This window comes from Manihot esculenta, chromosome 12, assembly GCF_001659605.2.
Source record: "Manihot esculenta cultivar AM560-2 chromosome 12, M.esculenta_v8, whole genome shotgun sequence".
NCBI lineage: Eukaryota > Viridiplantae > Streptophyta > Magnoliopsida > Malpighiales > Euphorbiaceae > Manihot > Manihot esculenta.
The window spans coordinates 12613333-12635592 of NC_035172.2; the positions used below are offsets into that span (position 1 = coordinate 12613333).

Below are 22260 nucleotides of genomic sequence, written 5' to 3' on the forward strand. Positions count from 1 at the left end.
GCACAACTTTTTGAACCTCTCCCAGTACTCATACAAGCCTTCAGAGTGCTTTTGCTTTATGCCACTTATTTCTCGACGGATGCCTATGGCTTTTGAAGTTGGGAAGAATTTCCTCAAGAATGCTCTTACCATATCAGCCCATGATGTGATGGATCCAGGTGGCAAGTAGAATAGCCATTCTTTGGCATAGTCGTCAAGGGAAAATGGGAAGGCTCTAAGTTTGATATCTTCTTCTGGAATGCCTTGGGGTCTCAAGGTTGAGCATACAACATGGAATGCCTTCAAATGCTTGTGAGGATCTTCATTTTCTAGGCCTCTGAATTTGGGAAGGAGATGGATCAGACCTGTTTTTAGCTCAAAGGGTGCTGTCAATGGGGGATATGCAATGCATAAGGGTGCTAGGTCTCCAGCTGGTTCAGCTAACTCTCCAAGAGTTCTCTCCCGTGGTTGTGGCTGTGGTGCGTGGACAGGGATGGGCAGATTTCCAACTTGAATTTCAGCTTCTTCACGGACAGCAGGTTGTTGTGCCATTGCTGGATTTTCTGCCATATCCAGAAATTCAGTTTCTGGTTTCAACTACAGCAGTTGCAGGTGCGGTGATGAAGGTTTCTGCTGGTGCAGAAATTTCTGCAGTAGGTGCAGTAGGTGGTCTGTGAGATGGTGTTGTTGATGAAGATGGTCTTGAGGCTTGGTTCCTCAAATTTGCTTGCTTCCTTAAGCTCTTGGCAGTCTTTTCAATCTCCGGGTCGTAAAGAAGAGTGTCTTTACGGCCAGACCTGGTCATAAAGGGAAAATACGTTAGTTTAAATCAATTCCCCGGCAACGGCGCCAATTTTTGATAGGCGGTTGTCGAAGCCGTCAAAAATAAACCTATTAAACGATCAACAAATAAATTTGCAGATAGTGGCAATAGGGTCGAACCACAGGGAATTGACACTAAAGACCTTCCTAATAATGACCAAGGTAAATAAATAACAAATAATTAAAAGAGGGGGGTTTAATTTGTTGATTTAATATTAAACAGCAAAAGAAAGCAATAATTTAAATATGAGTAAATCAATAGGAGAAAAGCTTCTAGTTGAAGTATGGATCTTTTTCAGATTGTTTAGAATTGATCATTGATTATTCGATACTCTTGTTTATCTCAATAAACTAGTTTAGGATGTGAAAGACGCTTCTCACAATCCAAATTCCTCCTTAGTTCTAGTTTGATTAGGAAACGTTCGCTAATCAAACACTAATCAACAAGTTGCCAAGGAACGTCCTTGGGGCATTGTAGCATCGAACAACTGTTGATTGCATTAAGACTTAGAGGAACCCAATTCTATCCTTGCCAACTGCGTGGTCAAGTTTAGATTATGCAATTTGATTAAATGTGTATTTGAACAACCTAAGCAATTACGGACCTAAATCATTCAAACAATATTACTTAAGCAATTTAAAAGCAATGGGCCCTTATTGATTCTAAAAGCAAAGTAATAATTATAGAAAGATCAAATTGCATAAATATTGAAAGCAAACAAGAGTTTAACAATGGAGTTTTAAATCTCCCAATTCATCACAAAATCTGAAATTCACCAACTTCAACTAGAAAAGAAAGAGTTTAGCCACTCATGGTGGTCTAAATACACAAAAGGATGAAAAGAAAAGAAAAGTGAAGATGCTGGAGAGTTTCTGGCGAGTTGAGTTACTGAACAGAAGATGCCTTTGCTGGTTTTTGAGACTCCCCTTTTATAGCTGAAGAATTCTCTAAGGTTTTGAAATCCCTTTTTGATTTGGTGTTGGACTCCTCTTTTGATGTTGAATTTAATTGCAATTGGATTTCCTTGGATGAGAAGCTCTTTCGTGGCTCTTGGATTTGTGTTGGAAGTGATTGGATTGGATTTGGACTTCTGAAAATTCGGATTTCTGTTTGCTGCCCATTTTCCCGCTCTGCTGTAATTTTTTTGCTGTCAGAGTGATTTGCCCGGTGCTTTGACCAGTTTCCTCAAGTGATTGGGCAAATCACTGGGCAGATCGCTTTTCTGTGAGTCAGTACTCTATGTCTTCTGCGAGTGATTTGGCCAGTGATCTTCGAGTTTCTTGGGCAAATCACTGGGCAAATCACCCTTTTGTAAATTTTCTGCACTTTTTCTCCAATTTTGCAATTTCTTCCTTTTCTGTAAAAACAAGATAAAAACCATAAATTAAACTAAAAAATGTGTAAATAAGCAATAATAATTATGATAAAAATGTGGCTAAATTATGCTTGATCAGTCGACTACAGACAGTTGAACAAAGTCACTATCAAAAACAAGTATCCTTTACCCAGGATCGATGATCTATTCGACCAGCTGGTAGGAGCAGGTTGTTTTTCTAAGATAGATCTGAGATCCGGATACCACCAGTTGAAGATCAGAGAAGGAGATGTATCCAAGACTGCTTTCTGAACCAGATATGGGCATTATGAGTTCCTAGTGATGCCGTTCGGGTTGACTAATGCCCCTGCAGCATTCATGGATCTCATGAACAGGGTTTTCAGGGAGTACTTAGATCGTTTTGTGATCGTCTTTATAGATGATATCTTGGTGTACTCCAGGAATGCGGAGGAGCATGCCCAGCATTTGAGGGTAGTTTTGCAAACTTTGAGAGAGCATGGCTTGTATGCCAAGTTCTCCAAGTGCGAGTTCTGGCTAAGGAGCATTGCCTTTTTGGGACATGTCATATCAGAGGAAGGAATAACAGTAGATCCCAAGAAGGTAGAGGCAGTAGCCAATTGGCCTACACCCACAACAGTGACAGAGATCAAGAGTTTTCTGGGTTTGGCAAGCTACTATCGGAGGTTTGTTCAGGACTTTTCGAAGATAGCTGCTCCTATGACTAGACTGACCAAGAAGAATCAGAAATTCATATGGGCAGAGGATTGTGATGAGAGTTTTGAAGAGTTGAAGAGACGATTGACTTCAGCACCGGTGTTAGCTCTACCGATCAGTGATGATGATTTCACAGTGTTCTGTGATGCATCCCGAGTGGGATTAGGTTGTGTGTTAATGCAGAATGAAAAAGTGATAGCTTATGCTTCTAGACAGCTGAAGAAGCACGAGCTGAACTATCCGACACACGATCTTGAGATGGCAGCTGTTATCTTTGCACTTAAGATGTGGAGGCATTACCTCTATGGGGTAAAGTGTGAGATCTATACGGATCATAAGAGCCTGCAGCACATCTTAAATCAGAGAGAGTTAAACTTGAGGCAGAGACGGTGGGTAGAATTGCTCAGTGATTACAATTGTAAGATCCAATATCATCCGGGTAAGGCTAATGTTGTAGCTGATGCCTTAAGCCGGAAGTCACTTGGCAGTTTATCTCACATTGCAGTAGAGAGAAGACCGGTGGTGAAGGACTTTTACAGACTTATAGATGAAGGGCTACAGTTGCAGTTATCTGGTACAGGTGCTTTGATTGCACAGATGCGAGTTACACCAGTGTTTCTAGAGCAAGTGGCTCTGAAACAGCACGAAGATCCTGCGTTAGTGAAGATTGCCAGGACTGTTCAGTCTGGCAACAGTGCAGAGTTCAGATTTGACAGTGAGGGGATTCTTCGACACGGTAAGAGATTATGTGTACCAGACGATAGCAGTTTGAAGGAAGACATTATGAGGGAAGCTCATAATGCGAGGTATAGCGTTCACCCTGGAGCCACCAAGATGTATTAAGACCTGAGAAGGGTGTATTGGTGGCCAGCGATGAAGAGGGAAGTGGCACAGTTTGTGTCAGCCTGCGAGACATGTCAAAGGGTGAAGCTAGAACACCAGAAGCCGGCTGGACTGCTTAACCCACTGCCGATTCCAGAGTGGAAATGGGAGAATATTGCTAGGGATTTTGTAGTGGGGTTACCGGCGACGTCCAACAGGCTAGACTCCATATGGGTGATTATGGACAGACTGACGAAATCTGCTCACTTCATTCCAGTCAGGAGCAACTATTCTGTGGACAAGTTAGCGCAGGTCTATGTCGAAGAGATAGTCAAGCTGCATGGAGTTCCAGTGTCGATAGTATCAGATAGAGGACCGCAGTTCACCTCCAGGTTTTGGCGGAGTCTGCAAGCTGCTATGGGTACAAGATTGGATTTCAGCACTGCTTTCCATCCACAGACAGACGGTCAGTCAGAGAGGACCATCCAGACCATAGAAGATATGCTGAGAATGTGTGTGTTAGACTTTGGCGGTTCTTGGAGGCAGCATCTACCTCTGGTGGAGTTTGCCTACAACAACAACCATCATGCTAGCATAGGGATGGCTCCTTATGAAGCTCTGTATGGGAGGAAGTGCAGAACACCTGTTTGCTGGGAAGAGGTAGGAGAGAAGGCTCTTGCAGGGCCAGAGTTAGTTGAGATTACCAGCAAGTTAGTGCCTGTGATCAGAGAGAGGATCAGAACAGCTGTAAGCAGGCAGAAAAGCTATGCAGACATCCGTAGGAAGCAGATAGAGTTCCAGGAGGGGGATATGGTATTGCTGAAAGTGTCTCCAATGAAGGGAGTGGTTCGCTTTGGAAAGAAGGGTAAATTGGCTCCACGGTACATAGGTCCCTTTGCGATCTTGCAGAAGATCGGGCCTATGTCGTATAAGCTGGATTTACCTGCATCGATGGAACGAGTTCACCCGGTATGTCATGTTTCTATGTTGCGAAAGTTCGTGTCAGATCCAGAGAAGGTTCTTAGTGAGCCTGAGGTGGAAATCTTAAGCGATCTCACCTATGTCGAGCAGCCAGTGCGGATTATTGACACCCAGATTCGAAAGCTGAGAAACAAGGAGATACCAATGGTGAAAGTCCTGTGGAACCACCATAACCTAGAGGAGTGCACTTGGGAGACACGGGAGTCGATGCTCCAGCAATTTCCATATCTGTTTTAAGGTTAGGTTTCCCCATTTCTATGTGTTTATGTGTTTTTGTGTGTTGTTGTTTGAGGAACATTCGGGGATGAATGTTCTTAAGGGGGGAAGAATGTAATACCCGGCTCGAGTCCGGCCTCGGAATTCCTGTCGTCTGGTGGAATCTCGGGTGTCGGAACCCTCGAGAAGGGTAAGACCTATGTTTTCATTAGTGTTTTAAGAGTTTTGAATGGTTTAAAGTGTTAAAGGAAATGCGTTTTGAAAGAAAAGCAATAAGGGAGAAATGCAAAGGTTCGGCCGCCGAAGGTCACTTTCGGCCGCCGAACATTGCATGGTTTCAGATTCACGTTCGGCTGCCGAAGGTGGTCTGGCTAGCCACCTATTTAAGGGCCAAAGGTCGGTGGAAGGAGGATATTTCTCCTCCACTTGCAGCCAGAGGTGAGTTCCAGCCTCTCCCAAGTTGACTTTCATGTTTTTCATGTTTTTCACCAAATCTTTCAAAGGTTTTACAAGTCTTGGTGTGTTTTGAAGGTTTTGAGCAAAACTAGCAAGTTTGGAAGTTTGGAGCTTTGGAAGAGGTTTTCTTCATATCTCCACGTTAGGATCACTCAACCTCAAGTTCTTAAGGAGGTAAGGGTGGATCCTGAACTTCTTTGCTGATTTTTAAAGGTTTTATGAAAGTTTGATGGGTAGTATGCATGATTAGGTATAGGTGGGAGCTGTGTATGTTCAAGCATGTTAAGTGTTGTTTGATGTGTTTGTTTGAGGTTTTAGGCTAGTTTTAGGCCCTTTTATGCATGTTTTATGGTATGTGCTAGTTGGGAGTAGTTGATATGCATATTGGGTAAGTTTGGGGAAAGGTTTGCATGAAGCAGAGCAGGGTTCTGCCCAACAGGCAAAACCAGGTTCGACCGCCGAAGGAAGGTTCGGCCGCCGAACCCCTTGTGGAGGCAGTTTCGGCTGCCAAAGCTTGCCCCCGAAACTTGGGACTTTCGTCTCTGGAGGCAAGGTTCGGCCGCCGAAGGTTGAGTTTTGTCTCTGGACGAGACTTTCGGCTGCCGAAGGTGCCGCCGAACATGCATGAGTTTCGTGTCTGGAGAGGGGTTTCGGCCGCCAAACCTGCCGCCGAAAGTGCCCTGTCCAGCTTTCTTTTGCATGTTTTATGTGATTGTTTTAGGATCTTTTAGAGGGTTTTTAGGGAGTTGCTTAGAGATGTTCTTGAGTTAGTTTGGTCCCTCATTTGAGTCCACCTGTGTAGGTACGGACCAGAGGAACCCCAGAGAGCAGCAGTGAGCACTGTTTCAGAACCTGCAGAGTTAGTACAGAGGCAGCCAGAGGTGAGTGGACTTCTCTTTTCAGAACTAAACTATTTTTAGCATATGTCATGCATCATAAGAGTATAGTAGGGTGTTTGCAGTGGGATTGTTGGTGGTCATGTCTATCCCTGAGATGATATGATGTAGTGCATTCCATGAGATCATGTTTTCAACTTATAGTTTCTATAGTTCTGCTCATTGGGCTTGTATAGCTCATCCCTCTCCCCTATTCCCCAGGTTTGCAGGTTCAGAGTCCAGAGGGAGTCAAGCAGGGTTTGCAAGAAGAAGAGTTATGTAATAGCTAGTGTGGACATGTACATGTAAAGAGATAATGTATAGTGTGTAGCTTTGTGCTTGACTTATAAGAGTTGTAATCCCTTGTTGTAGTCACATGATCAGTTTATGTATGTTTCTTTTATTGTTAATGAATATGAGAAAACCAGGCTTAGCATTATGAGTTGATAGATCAGATATAGTGCATGCACAGGTTAAGCCCTGGAGGAAAGACAAGTTTTCATGGTTTGACAGACAATGTATGATCATGTATGGGATTTCACAGGTACACAGACAGTATAGCAGGCTTACTACGGGTCCCGGCGACCTTAAGTCGATCTGGATCCTAGTGCCGGTAGCAGTTCGGTTTCCGGGCTGTTACACTTTCTATCCCGAAAGCCTAGCTTTCGGGGGCAAGCTTTGGCAGCCGAAACTGCCTCCACAAGGGGTTCGGCGGCCGAACCTTCCTTCGGCGGCCGAACCTGGTTTTGCCCGCTGGGCAGAACCCTGCTCTGTTTCATGCAAACCTTTCCCCCAAACTTACCCAACATGCATAGCAACTACTCCCAACTAGCACTTACCATAAAAACATGCATAAAAGGGCCTAAAACTCACGTATAACCTCAAGAAACATAGCAAACAACACTTAGACATGCTTAACCACAAAATCATGCAAAACCTCAACCAAAACCCTATTCATGCATACTATCCATACAACTCCCATAAAACCTTCAAAAATCAGTAAAAGAGGTTCTGGATCTTTACTTACCTCTTCCAAACAAGAGATCAAGTGATCCTATCGTGGAGCTATGGAGAAATCTCCTCACAACTCTCCAAACTTCAAAACTTGGTTCTTTTGCTCAAAACTCTCAAAACCTTCAAAACCGTCAAAAACACATGAAAACTCTTCAAGATTTGAGCAAGATCATGAAAGTCAACTAGGGAGGGTGTTGGACTCACCTCTGGCTGAAAATGGAAGCAAAATATCATCCTTCCACCGACTTGGCACCCTTTTATAGGTGGCTGGCCAGACCACCTTCGGCGGCCAAACGTGAATCCGAAACCATGCAAGGTTCGGCGGCCGAAAGTCACCTTCGGCGGCCGAACTTGCCATTTTCTCCCTTGGCTCTTTTCTTTCCAAAACTCATGTTCCTTTATACTTAAAACTTTAAAACAAGTCAAAATACATAGAAAACATATGTATTACCCTTCTCGAGGATTTCGACACCCGGGATTCCACCGGACTACAGGAATTCCGATGCTGGACTCGAGCCGGGTATTACAAACAACATGGCCGAATACGAGACAATAATTATGGCCTTAAAAATCATCACGAAAATATTTATATAGAAATCTATTATTTTTAGTGACTCACAGTTGGTTGTTAATCAGTATTAGGGATAGTTTAAAGTTCGAGAACCGAACATTGTCAAATACAAAGAGAAGGTTCGCTCCTTAATGGCAAAGATCAAAGATAGGCAAGGCAATTGCGAACTTCACCAAGTGGCTAGAGTTGACAACGAAGAGGTCGATTTGCTTCCTAGTAACATTGCTTGTGTGTTAAATATTCCTTTGAGTATATCTAGATAGTTAGATAAATGGATATGACATTATACACAAAATGAGTTATATTCTGTAAAATCTGGGTATCACTTGTTAGTTAGTATGGATGAAAGCTTGGAGTAATCAATTATGCCAGGCTCATGGAAGAAACTTTAAAAATTGCAAGTGCCACCAAAAGTGAAAATTTTTTTGTGGCAGTTAGTAGAGGTATTCTACCTTCTAATGTATTACTTACTCTGAAAGGAGTTAATATTACTACTAGGTGTAATGTTTGTGGAATTGATGAGGATGATCTACATGTCCTTTTTTACTGTCCTGTTGCAGTTGAGTATTGGAGGATCTTGGGTTCCTATTTTAGATTAAAATATGCCTAGTAGTATTATTCCGATTCAAACTATATTGGGTTTATCTGATAACTCTTTGCAGCGCAAAGCATGTATGCTGTTATGAAATCTCTGAAATGGGAGAAATGCCCATTTATGGTATGATCAACACCCAGTTCCTCATTAGATTGTTTGGGGCAGTGGAGGTCTGTTTATTTTATTTGTTAAGTCGTCAACTTCTTATAGGAGGAGCTAATGGTAGCCATCAACATGTCACAAATAGTCGTTGGTAAGCACCTAGTACAGGGAGATTTAAATACAATGTGGATGCTGGAGTAATTAGTCAGTATGAAATTATCAAGTATAGCGCTATCTTGTGTAATTCTTTTGGATTGTTTCTTGCAGCATTTTCTGATCATTTGAGAGGTAATGTTCAGCCCAAAATGGCTGAAGTGTATACTTTGCGTAAATCTCTACTATGATTTGAATCCTTTAGCACTGATAGTGTGGATGTTGAACTCAATTCGAAAGGTGTGGTTGATGTTGTGTTACTATTAAGGGTTTTTCCAAATTTGATCAACTTATTTATGATCGTAGTTTTTTTTTGATGCAAAAATCCCATTGGACCTTGTCGTGGGTCATGAAACAAGTAAATATGACTACTTATGTGCTAGTTCAGGAGTCTATTTCTTATGTTAGTTTTATTTATTGCTTTTATGTCCAAATTTTTTGAACAATATTATATATTCCAATGTTACTATAAATTTTTTTATTTAATATTTTAAATTTTAAGTTGGATGTTATAGGGAGACACGTTGGTGTGGATTAGTAGGGATATGTTAAGTTTTTACGGTAGGTAATTAATAAAATTTATATTTTAAAAAAAATTCAACTCCAAAATAGACTCCTTAAAAAAGAAAAACAAAAAGAAGCAGCCAAGCCCGTCTAACTTTTATATATCCACATTGATTGGTTTAAGCCCCAAGCTTTTGGTGACCGTACCTTTTCAGAATTTTCAGATAACACTTTCGAAAGCCACGATACCAAACAGACTCTGATTTGCGCTAGGGCCTATTCTTTGCTCTCGAGTTTACTGTTCGATAACAAAAGAAGAGGAAAAGAGAAAGGACCATCTGGAACCTCTGCTTCCAGCGATTGCGAAGCCGACCGGAGCGGCAACCCAGCCCTTTCATCATCGCTCTAGTCTCTGGTAGAGCCACCATTTCATTTTGTTGCATCATTTTTCTGAGGAGAGAAACAAATCGAAGGTTTTGAAGTACGAAATTTGTGGCCGTCGATTTACATAGCTCCAGTGCCTGTTTTGCACCGGTGGCTGCCATGGACCTCGTGTGAGCTCGCTTTATCAGTCATCTCACCTGCAGCTTGATTCGGCAGACGCGGCTACAGCCCAGTTCTTCTCTAAGGAGTGGTTCGAGGATCAGTTTGATTTGGTAAATAGTTTTCTGTCTTCTCAATTTTATTAGTTTACTAAATTAAAAGGAAAAAAAATCTAATTCCAAATTCCTTCAATTTGGAAGCAGAAAACTTAATTAATGTAGTTTTATTATCGTTAGACCAATACCATTCCCTGCCTCCTCCAACGTCTCAGCCATCAGCGACGGAGAGGTCTCCCGTGCCTCCTCCAACATTAGCCATTTGCAAGAGCGCTCACCTCCTCCTCCACATTGACCCTTCCATCCATCCCGGTGAGATTTTAAGCACTTGGCTTTGAGCACTCAATGGACTGCGTTAGTCTTTAGGAATCATACTATGCTACGAATTCGAGACATTGCAATTGTGTTAAATCCATGGTGCCTAGAGCTCTTGAATTGCTTGGTAACACTGGTGGGGGTTGACCAAGATGTTTTCTTAACCCAAAAGCACAAAAAATTAGAAGAGAGAAGATGGATGTTGAGACTGGGGAGAGAGAAAAGAGAGAGAACAAAGAACACGAGGAGGAGAGATTCGTTGAAATATTGGTCTCTATTTTTTTTGATAATTTTTTCCTTTCTTAGATAGTTTTGTTTTTTCATGGGCTTTTGATGAGATGTGGTAGAAATGACTGTTAGAAAAGGAATTAATGTAAGTTCAAGGGAGATCTATATTAATGAATTTATGGGGGGGGGGGGGGGAATCAACAAAATAAAGGTCATGGACCTAAATATATGTTTTGCCTAATGAAAATAAAATTGCAGGGGCTCAATAACCATAAATAAGTAGTTAAGGCTTTATTAGACAAAACCTCAAGTGAAGGGCTTCCAAATGGTTTTGGCCTTTCATTAATTCTGTGAAAAGGGATTCAATGTCAACAACTATAAAGTTCATGTGTACAATTTCCAGATAAAAAAATTTCAGGGGTTTATGTGATGAAATAGAATTGTGGGGATTCAGAAAAAAACCTGGAAGTTTAGGGGCCAAAACATTTTAAGGCCTCCATAGATTAATATCTCTGGCATCTAAAGAACAAGCATTTTGTTCTTTTTTTTTTTTTTTTTTTTTTTTTTTGAAGTTTTTAATTTCACTTTATTTTTAACAACTCTAAAATGTTAAAACTCCATTTCAGCAAAAACCATGAATGTTAAAAAAGAAGAAGAAGGAGGGAGAGAGAGAGAGAGAGAGAGAGGGAGAGAGATTCAGAAATCAGAAGGTTGCAACAAATTCTGATAAATTCTTGGTAACTTACTTTCTTAGTTTTCCTGAATTTCAATAAGTTTATGTAGAAGGTATTCAAAGCCCTTTTGTTGAAAAAAAAAAAAAAAAATCCCTTTTTGCTTGGTTTAAGTTTTTCATCTTTATATGTTAGGGCACATGGAAATTGATAAAGCAATCAGAGAATGCGATGATAGAAGGCTCAAAACCAAGTACAATAACGCCATCTATGTTATTCAAAGAGCACTTACACTATACTCGTGAGTTCTTCTTTATCTTCCCTAGGGTTTTGGTTGATTCTTTGTAGTTTATCATATTTTCAATTTTTGTGGTTCATAATCTTGATGCTGAATCTTATGGTGAAATTTATTGATAGAGTTAGGGAAAATAATCTGTAAATTATGAAAGAGCGAAAGCAACAAAGTTTGGCAATGAAGGCTTGTATTCGTTTTCTTTCAATAATAACAGAACAGTAGATATTGGCTCCCTTCCACTACCAGTATAACACAAGACGAAAGGGAAAAAAAACATGAAAGAGCAAAGATATGACTGAAACAGTCCCCAGAGTAAATGTCCTCCCGTGCAGAGAAGAAATTCTGCCCCAATGAATTCTTGATAGCCAAAAAGATGCCTCCCAACCTTGCCTGATCCCCCTTATATTCTGGAGGTGAATCTTCTGCTCAAACCCATTTTTGACAGGTGTTCTTTGTACCCTTTAATGTACCTCAGCAATTTCCACACCAGGAGAATTAGTTCTTCCCTTGATTCTTTCTTGTCCTTCCTCCTAGAATAGACCTGAAAAGGCCTAAATGAATTCTCTGATTTGTCTTGGTCCTTCTCTGCTTTTCTTGGGCTGCACTGCAAACTATATCTTGGGCTTCTCTATCATATATTCATCTAATAACAAAGATAATTTGGACAGGAAAAAGGCATACAATTTTAAGACATTAATGCGTTAACTTAATATCTGCTGCCTAAAGTTTGTTTTTTAATTTTTAATAATCCAAACATTTGTTGATTTAAAATTTTCTCGAGTTAGTTTGGTTCGCTTTTACCATCAAGATTATTTGAGCATGAATGACCCAGTAGCATTTGTATGTTTGGTACTTTTACCATGATTTTGGATATTTTATTTTTTAAATTTAAGGGTTGATTAATTTCATCAACTGCATGGAAATGATTAAGACTTAGTGAAAGTATAAATATTTTGCGAAGAACTGTGTCAATTTTGTGGATTGGTTCTTTTTTTCTATTTGCCTATTAGATGTCTAGTGGAAACAGAATCGTGTTTGCATGGAATTTTTTTTATTATTCTCTTTTGGATCTAATAAATATTGATTAATGCATTCCTTGTCTTATTTTTGAATAATGATGCTTCTGCAAGTAGATCTGTAGATGTTTTTGTGATGTCTAGTTAGCGAAGGTACTATAATTGATTTCTATTGCAAAATTCATGGATTTTGTTTAACTGTGGTGATAATGTGTCAGTAGAGCAGAGTTCTTAATCACGGAAATTAGGGAGAAATAGAGAAAGATTAGGAAGAAGGAATAGAAGAAGATATAAAGAAGAAAATTTGCATTGATATTGATTCTTGAATGAGGTATACAGGCTTCCCTTCATTTTATACACAATCTATTGTTGGTAACTGTCAAACAGACATACTAACTGATTACAGCAGATTCCATAATAGTTCTATAACTACTTCCTTCTTCTCTATTGATACTTATATCACTGCTCCAAGAAATTGCAATGTCTATCAAGGTTTTCAGGAGCTCAGTAATTTTCCATGTACTGGAAAGGCAATTCTGTAGCATGCAAGAACCTCATTAAGGCCTTGACAGAAATTGTGGTGTTCCTGCACAATATTGAAATGCTCAAGAGATTCTGAAATTTTTCCTATAAAATAAAGTTACGTTCATTATCATCTTTATTACCAGAATCAATAGTAGCACAACCAATAATATCAACCTCTTTCTCTTCTCCATCAGCAACAACATCAACCTCTTCCTTTTCTCCATTACCAATAATATCAACCTCTTCCTCTTCTCCATCACCAACAATATCAATTATCATCTTTACTACCAGAATCAATAATAGCACAACCAATAATATCAACCTCTTCCTCTTGTCCATCAGCAACAACATCAACCTCTTCCTTTTCTCCATTACCAATAATATCAACCTCTTCCTCGTCTCCATCACCAACAATATCAATTATCAACTTCTTCCTCCTCTCCAATATCTTGAATTGCAATTCCACAATCATTTTCTTTTATAGGCTTCAGGAATGGACTATATTCTGGTACAGATCTAAAGATTGCAACATTTCCCATTTTCATTTGGATTTGTTCACCTAATTTTTTCAATCTTTGACCCTATTCTTTTAGCATCTCATTTTGTCTTTAAAGTCCTCTATCTAAAACTAAGATACAATATTTCTCTTTTCTAAAGTTATTGTCCATAGTTGGTTTACTTGATTGTGTTCAGATTCTGGTTCTGAAAGAACAAAAATTTCAAGGATTCCTAGAAGCAGGTTATTGAGATGCTGGAAGTGGAAGAAAAGAATAGAGGAAAACAGAAAGCAACAGAAGAAAGAATATGCTTCAAGAATTTAAGAAAGAAAAGAGTTTTCATATGAAATAAAGGAGTGCAAAAACATGGTTTTGCCAAGAAGAAGGAATAGAACAAGAACAGAAGGAAAACAAAGGGAAGAAAATTCAGGGAAAGAAAGAATACGAATGAGGAGGGAGAAGAAGAAGAAGAAGAAGAAGAAGAGAAATAGAGAAAAGAATAGAAGAATAAGAAGAAAAAGAAGAAGGAGAAGGAGAAACCGGTAACTTGGGAAGACTGCTACTGATCTGCACCTGATTGCGACTCCCAGAAATTCATGTTGGAGGAAACCCATTCTCCAGCGGAGCTCTGATACCTATTGTCATATATCAAAATTCTTAGTCACAGAAATCGGGGAGAAATAGAGAAAGATTAGGAAAAAGGAATAAGACAAGATAGAAAGAAAAAACAATCTGCATTGAATTGATTCTTGAATGAGGAGTACATGTGCCTTCTCTTCATTTTATACCCAATCTACTATTAGTAACTATCACACACATACTAACTTACAATAGATCTCATAACAGTTTTATAACTACTTCCTCCCTCTCTATTGATACTTATATTTCCCTCACTAATTCATTAACTACTCTACTCCCTAGTCATAACAAAATGGTAAGTGGTGGGCAAAGAAATTGGAAAAGTGAACTACAAGCTTGAAACCAAGAGAATCAAGCTAGAAAATTCTCATCTTAACTAGTAGATCCTGCGTTTAGCATTTGTTTTGGGAAAACTATGTATTTTTGTCCTGATTAGATGCTATTTTTTCTTACTAAAAACTCTATTATTTAGGTTTGATTAATATTTTGAATTAGATTTAAATAACAAAATTGATTTTTTTCTCTCGGAACAATAGTAGAACGAATTTCCAACTAGAACAACTCGATTTGATCTAAATAAAAATTGGTTTGATTGGTTAGGTTTTAATTTTATAATTTCTTGAACCAAACCCTTTACTTCACGATTTGGTTACACCCTGTAAATTATATCATATATGAAACTGTTGAAAAATTAAGAATATGGGATCTTCTAGATTGCCTATGAAATTTGGGGGTTTATAAATGTGGTATCCAATGGGATGGAATGGCTCTAAAATGACCAAATCATGTTTATGTGATCAGATCGAGTTGACCAACTTGTGCTTCTTTATTACAAAACTAATTAAGGTGTGCAATAGGTAAAAAATAAAAGACAGGAGTTTCTCCCAAAATGAAAAAAAAGGTGTGCAATGCATCAAAATAAAAGATGGGTGTGAACTAGATATTTTCCATGTAGCAAAAGGGCTAACCTAGGCCAAGGCAATATTGATCTTGTTCAATTGCATTTATCATCTTATAAATAATTCTAACATCTTGTTGCTTTTCATTGCAAGGAAATGTATCTACTTGACATACATATTGTTCCCCTTACAGGATCGAAGAGGTTGCCTTTAGCTTTAATGGAGGAAAGGATTCAACTGTAAATTTTCATCTATGTTTTCTTGAGTAGTTCTATAATTGTCTTTCTTCGTCTTGATTGTAATATTAAACTTGGATTTGTAGGTTTTATTGCACTTGCTTAGAGCTGGCTATTTTTTGCATAAAGAGGCACAAAATTGTTCGGATAGGGGTCTGAATTGTTTTCCAATTCGCACAATATATTTTGAAAGCAATTCTGCTTTCCCTGAAATCAATTCTTTTACCTATGATACAGCCTCGAGGTAAGAAGCCCATTTTCTTAATTCCATCTGTTTTAGATAGATTTGTACAAATGATAAATTATTTGTTTAAAAGCCTGATCATATAAATTTTTATTTTGGGGATAGTGACTAGACTATGAATCATCAAGCTTTCACTGAACTTTATGAATTCTTTATTTGGTTTTGATTGTTGAGTTATCTAATATGAGCAGGTATGGTTTGCAACTGGATATCATTAGCTTAGATTTCAAGTGTGGATTGGAAAGTCTACTAAAAGCTAATCCTATCAAAGCTATTTTCCTCGGTGTTCGAATTGGCGATCCTACTGCGGTATGTTTGATTCTCAAACTTTATGGGGGATGTCTTGGAGCTTTTGACTAAAAGGGGGTGTATACAAAACTTATTTACCAAAAGGAGGGGTTTGAAAATTTGTTTACTAGAAGGGGTGTGAGTTTGAAAATTGAAACACAGAGCAAATCGTGGAATATATTCATGACTAGGCTGACAAGTTGATTGGCACACACCCAATGAGCAAAACTTATTAGAAAAAGGTAAGTTGCTATTATCACCACTAGAAGAAAGAAAAAGCTACGCATGGAGCCATACTAAAACAAAATTAATAAATTTATTAATTTTGTAATTATGCATAATGAAAATATTATATATATAGATATTCTTGCATTTTTTTTGTCAAAACTATTATAAAATAATTTGCGAGTAATATACAAAAATATAATTGGTATATAAAATAAATTTTACTTGTTCGAATTTAAAGTTAGTGTGATTGTTTTATTAGTCCATATATTTGGTTTGAAATTACTAATTTGATTTTTATGAATCTATTAAGTTTAATAGCTAATTTGAAATTTTCGATATAAAATAAATGTACTTTTGGTTTAAAATATTTGATAATACAATATAATGTATCAAATTTATTTTTATTGGTTCATAATTGTTGAAAGGCATCTTCTATTTTTTTTAAATAAAATTATTATACCATAGATGTTTACTTTTTATTATTGTGTAATATGCACTTTGAATGTATTTAATCTATTAGAAAAATACAATATTGTTAAAATACTTAATTAAAAATTTTGTTGAATATGATGTTCAATCTATACAAGGTTAAAAAAATTTCCTTCACTTTATACTAGGTTATAAATATAGATAAATTAAAAAAAGTAGAACATAGTTTAGTATATTAATTATATATAATAATATTTATGTGGCTTGAATTCATATATTTTTTCATGGTTGAATTATAACCCAGCTTGAAAAGTTCTACATTGTGACTCAAATGGATTATTTGTGAGGTATATGGTGATAGTTAAGGACACTAGTCACTAGCTGCTAGGCCCAGGGCAATATGAATCTGTATAAATATTTTATTTTCTGCCTACTGTGGCAATATTGTGAGAATAATAGGAAATTCACTAGGATTATGGTTTGAGAGTTCTGTGTGATTATTCTTACTCTTTTCATCATAATTGGAGTTTTTATCTCGTATCTTACTCTTGAATATAGGCTTTATGGTCAAATCACGTAAATCTTGTGTTCATTTTTTTCGCTCTGTATATCATGATTTGTGTGTCTTAGATTTGTGTGCTTTTCATAATGTTTAAACTGGTCATTTATATGCATGGATATTATGACACTGCAATAGTATAGAACAAGATTCTTTTTTACAATAAAAAAATTATGTTACTTGTCGCCTTGCATCAGAAGGCGAGCTACATTTCCATGACAAACTTGTCAACCTAATTGTGCATATAATCCACTACTTTGAACCTACAAGACGCTTTTTATATCCACGACCCTGAGTTTGAATTTTCACACTCACCCGTGTGGTAGATAAGTTTTCTTAATACCCCTTTTTGGTCATAAGCAGCCTTGGTGATATAGTCTCCCATTGGCATGTTCCTTTTTTTGGAGAGATCTTTATGTTTGAAACTGTTATAACAAAGTGCTTTATCTTTGCAGGTAGGCCAAGAACAGTTCTCCCCTAGTTCACCTGGATGGCCACCTTTTATGAGAGTGAATCCTATCTTGGATTGGTCTTATAGGTTTACTCACATGCCATAAGTTACTTTGTAGTTGATTATTTCTTCTTTTTTTTTTTCTTATCCTTGCTGTTCATTTTTTGGTCAATTTACTAATATAAACAAACTTTATTATATTGATTCTTGATCATTAAGGATTGTTGAAGATTACTAAACTCTCAATACATGCATTAGCATGACGTAGTATCTTTTTCAAACCTTCTATAACTATTGAACTAGCAGTCATAACCTTGTTACATAGGTTTCTAAATATTCTTGAAAATGCAGAAGGCAGGAGGCAGAAGGAAGACTTGTTAATTTTGGACTGATTTCCTCTTACTGCATTTATTCTTTCTTTGCTATACAAAAAATATACCATTATTTTATTTACTTGTATATTTTATATTAACATTTGAAACAAGAGGGTCCTTGAGTTTATTCTCTATGCAAGTTCTTTCAAGGATTTACACCTGTTCTGGTGAACAATGAAATTGAGGAACATATCAAGGATTTGGTTTCCATTCTTTGTTAGGATATTGATGTAGAACCAGTTAGATAAAGAGAGATTAGGGGTTGAGAAGGACATTCTCAAAAGACAGAGAAACAATATTCTCTAGATAAACAAATTCTCCAACTTCATTATTGTCAATAGTAATCCCTTAATAATCTCTCCTAATAACATACCTAGAAGACATAGGTATTTATGGTATAATATTATTCCTACTTATATTGAGAAGAGGAATCCTTAAACAAGATTACTGTAATGAAGTACTAATTATCAATCCAAGTCAAAATAAAATTCCTAAATGACGATATGCTATACCTAATAGAACTCCAAAACAATAGAAATGTAAACTTCCTTGTTCTACAATGGATATAATTCCCTCTGTTTGTCTATGAAAACACATTATATAATGTTGCTATGTATTCAAGCTGGGAAAAAATTTTTAGAATTATGACATTCGGTTTTTGCAGAGATGTTTGGGCCTTTATTTTGACCTGCAAAGTCCAATACTGCAGCCTTTATGATCAAGGGTAATTCTTTGTCTTTGAAATTTTAAACTTTTTGTTTGCTGTACAAGCTATGCTTCTTGGCTTTTACTGTTTTGCTCTTTGATGCAAATATTGGTGTGTGTTCAACTACTAATTGGTTTTTAATCCTGTTTATTGATAATCTATAATGTGTATTTCATTTTCATTTGACAGATATACTTCAATAGGGAGCATATATGACACAATACCAAATTCAATGTTGTGTATAAATGACTCCGGTTGCAATACAAAATTTAAACCTGCATATTTGCTTTCTGATGGAAGATTAGAAAGAGCGGGAAGGGTAAAAAAGTCATCTCCTTCCATTCCTGGGCCTTTTTCTGTTGCTGGAGATATATCAGACAGTGTGGACCCACACAAAAATGGCATGCTTGTAGCCTCATTGATTGCTGTGGGAGATGAGATTCTGTAAGTTCCTTTTTAATTGGTTCTCCTCATATTATCTGTTCCTTGGATTTAGCTATTGCATTGCCCTCAAACTTATCAGGTTTTGCCATATTTTCTCTTAAGTAATTAATCCAGTTAATATGATATTTTGGATTTGCTATATAATTTTGTCTACTTGTTGAAACATATTTGCTCTACGACCACACTTTATTTCCTTTTTCTTTTTCTTTTAAATATGTTTTTTTTTTGTCGTAGTATTTCTATTAGTTTGTTAATTTTGCTTAAATATAAGGGTCTCCAGACTCAAGTTTGATTAGGTTTAATATTGATTCCAAATCTTGCTTTATTTTTTTGTTTTTTTTGAGATTACACATTAGCATTTTAGCTTAGTTAAATAGTGGTTTATGATTTTAACGCACAATTTTGTCATCCACTTTAGGATATGGGGACAAAAAGGGTTCTCATTTTCTAACATAATATGAAGAGTATGCAAATTATTGAAATTTTATTGAACGTTGCCAAGTATATTATATTATTAATTATGTTTCTTAATTTCTACTACTTGTTACTGATTATGGTTCTGTTTCTTTATCTGTTCCATAGCTCAGGCACCGTTGAGGATCAATTGAGTACTTCATTGTGTAGAAAGCTCCTTTCTATTGGGTGGTCAGTATCACAAACCGTGATTGTCCAGAATGATGTGAGTTATTATCTAAATAATCTTTTGGTATTGTTAGTACTGACACAATTATGTTATATAATTTTTTTCTATGCTGTATCTGCTGGATAGAACTGAATTCATATTTTATTTTGGAGAATATATAATAATGATTGGCTTTATATTATTTATTACTAGATGAGTTTTAGGTTTCATTTGGGACTCTAAAAATTGCATTATATCCACACCTTAAACCAACCTTTTATGACTTGTTATTTGCACCAGATAGATTCTGTTGCTGAAGAGGTTGAGCGACATAAATCTACCAATGATATGGTAAAATATTATACTTTATTACTTTGTAATGTGATGAAGCTACCAATGGTAGATTTCTTTGTAATGAAGTTGTTGCTCTCTATAATTATTGCTTATAGGTATTTATATATGGAGGGGTAGGTCCATTGCACTCAGATGTTACCTCGGCTGGTGTTGCAAAGGCCTTTGGGGTTCGCTTGGTGCGTTTTTTTCATTTTAAGTGAACTTTCTTTTCCCTACTTCCCAAATCTGGGTTCATAGGTCAACTTCTATGGATCTTTATACAATCACATTTACACTTTACTAAACGTGTAACAGTTTCTTGAAGGCCTAACGGTAAAAAATGCCAAACCCTTTCCAGTTTTTCATTTGTCTCATATTTTTAATTTTTAGTGATTTTGATGTAGGCCCCTGATGAAGAATTTGAAGAATATCTTAAGCATCTTATCGGCGATTACTGCACTGGTGATCGAAATGAGGTAATTTGGTTTTAGAATGTTTTTGATGCTTTGGTTCTTGTAGAAAAAGAATAGAAAAGAGTTCGTATTATATATTTTTTGTGAGAAGGAATGCATAAAGGACATGAATCTCATAGGAAGAATGCATTCACCATTGTAGGATCAAAGTTTACTCAGTTTGGGCAACTAATTTCTCATATTCATGCACCGCTCTATTTTGTAAATCAAACTAATGACAGATGCCATAATTATCTAGCTATTGGTGTCAATTCAAAAAAAAAAAAAAAAGAAACTCTAGATTTTTTTGCCTTTATTTATTTTTTCTTTTTTTTTTTGAAAACAAAGCCTTGCTTAAAGAAGGAAAGCCAAGTTAGTATAGGTTTCCTCAATTTAAATCTTGGTTGAATTTGTTTCTTCAGATGGCTTTGTTACCTGAAGGTATCACTGAATTATTGCATCATGAAAAGCTACTTGTTCCGATGGTACGTGTTTGGAGCTAAATTTTTGGCATTTAATATGTGGTTCTTACTCCTTTTCTTAAATAATTGAATTGATATGATTCATGAGGTTCTAGCCTGAATTACTAGCAACTAATGGTCTTTGCAGATTAAGTGCCAAAATGTAATTATTCTTGCGGCAACAGACAGTGCTGAGCTGGACAAGGAATGGGAGTGTTTGACTGAACTAGGAAAATCATATGGTCTGTTAGCTATAGGGGAACCATTTATATCAAGACGCTTAACAACAAATCTTTCAGACGTACGTATGAGGATTTCATATTTTGTACTTTTCAGCTTTGGCACTTCAACTATCTTGCCTTGTTGGTTATAAGTGGTAGATCTGAAGCTGTTTGCTTGCATTATCAACTTGTATAATATTTGTGCAATGAACTGCAGGTAGAAATTGCTCAACCCCTATCAAAACTTTGTCTTGAATTTCCTGATGTTAGTATTGGTATGTTCCCCTAAAATTATTACGTCTCATTTCTGAATACAATGTCTCCCTCCCATTCAAAACGTTTTTTTATGTTCCTTTTGCAATTTGAAGGGGCTTACCGCAAATGCAGAAGAAATGGGTCTCTAATAATTAATTTTAAAGGAAAGGTAAAAATATATCCAACTTACATTTAACTTTCATTTACAAGTTGTTCTTGTAACTATAAGTGCTTAACAAAACTGGTTGCAGAAGCGTGCGCGGATTGATTTAGCTGTAGAAGCATTATGCAAGATGTTCCCTTCAATAGCATTTACAGAAGTTAACTAAGTTGGTGGTTCTGCTTATCTTCGAATTGTTGATTTTGAAGCTTCAGAGGCCGAAAGCTTATTTCATGTTTTCATACTGGTTGTTCACAGCACGCATGGAGCAGGATGCATCATACGAGATGCTGCATCCGAAGGTATTTATTTTTTTTAGTAGAAGAAAAAAAAAAAAAAAAAAAACTGAGGTAAAACCAAGTTGCTGGTGGTTCTGCTCACCTTGGCATTGGAGCTTTAGAAACTGTAGAAGCTAATGGCTTATTCAGTATTTGTACTGCTCTGCTACATTATGGCGTAGGAGGTCGTCTTGTAGTTGATCTGAAAATAATTGGTTTCCAAACCTGGCTGAACCTATAAACTGGTCCTGGTATTGGGTCTGAAATTTAAAATTTAATATATACAATGCATTATTTCGAGTCTGTGCCACAAGTAATTTTAGCAAAAAAAAATATATATATATATTGAAATAAATAGATGTTATTAAATTTTATAACCAAAAAAGATGGGATTATTTTTTTTATATATATTTTGGCAAATTATTGAAACGTTTTATTAGATTTAAAATTTTAAAATAATTATATTGTAAAAATATAATATTTTACTTACTATAAAATTAAAAATATCTTTAAGACCGTCAAAATTTTGCTTAATTCGATGATACCATATATGTATATATGAACGGTTTCAGAATCAATCTTGCTTTTATAGTTTGTTTTTTATAATTTTAAATGCTATATGCATGGTAAATATTTTTTTTATATATTTTATATTTGAAATTTAAAGTAACAAAATAATGTTATAAAAAAATTG

General features: G+C 36.6%; 1 protein-coding gene across 8 annotated transcripts; it reads left to right on the forward strand.

The window, feature by feature from the left end:
* Positions 1 to 9329: 9329 nt before the first annotated feature.
* Positions 9330 to 21866, forward strand: LOC110627543 (FAD synthase). 8 transcript variants are annotated; one of them, XM_043948787.1, is made up of 19 exons: positions 9330 to 9797; positions 9888 to 10052; positions 10910 to 11020; positions 11150 to 11255; positions 15019 to 15064; positions 15148 to 15305; positions 15497 to 15614; positions 17265 to 17347; positions 18299 to 18358; positions 18530 to 18784; positions 19367 to 19463; positions 19707 to 19757; positions 19856 to 19936; positions 20144 to 20215; positions 20614 to 20676; positions 20801 to 20953; positions 21091 to 21148; positions 21242 to 21297; positions 21380 to 21866. In XM_043948787.1, exons 4-19 carry the CDS (start codon positions 11155 to 11157, stop codon positions 21455 to 21457), a joined length of 1530 nt encoding a protein of 509 aa, XP_043804722.1. In that variant the 5' UTR covers positions 9330 to 9797; positions 9888 to 10052; positions 10910 to 11020; positions 11150 to 11154; the 3' UTR covers positions 21458 to 21866. The 8 variants fall into 8 exon arrangements, with proteins under 8 accessions (XP_043804722.1, XP_043804718.1, XP_043804723.1 ...); XM_043948783.1 differs by having other exon boundaries at positions 9921 to 10052; XM_043948788.1 differs by lacking the exon at positions 10910 to 11020.
* The last annotated feature ends 394 nt before the right edge of the window (positions 21867 to 22260 follow it).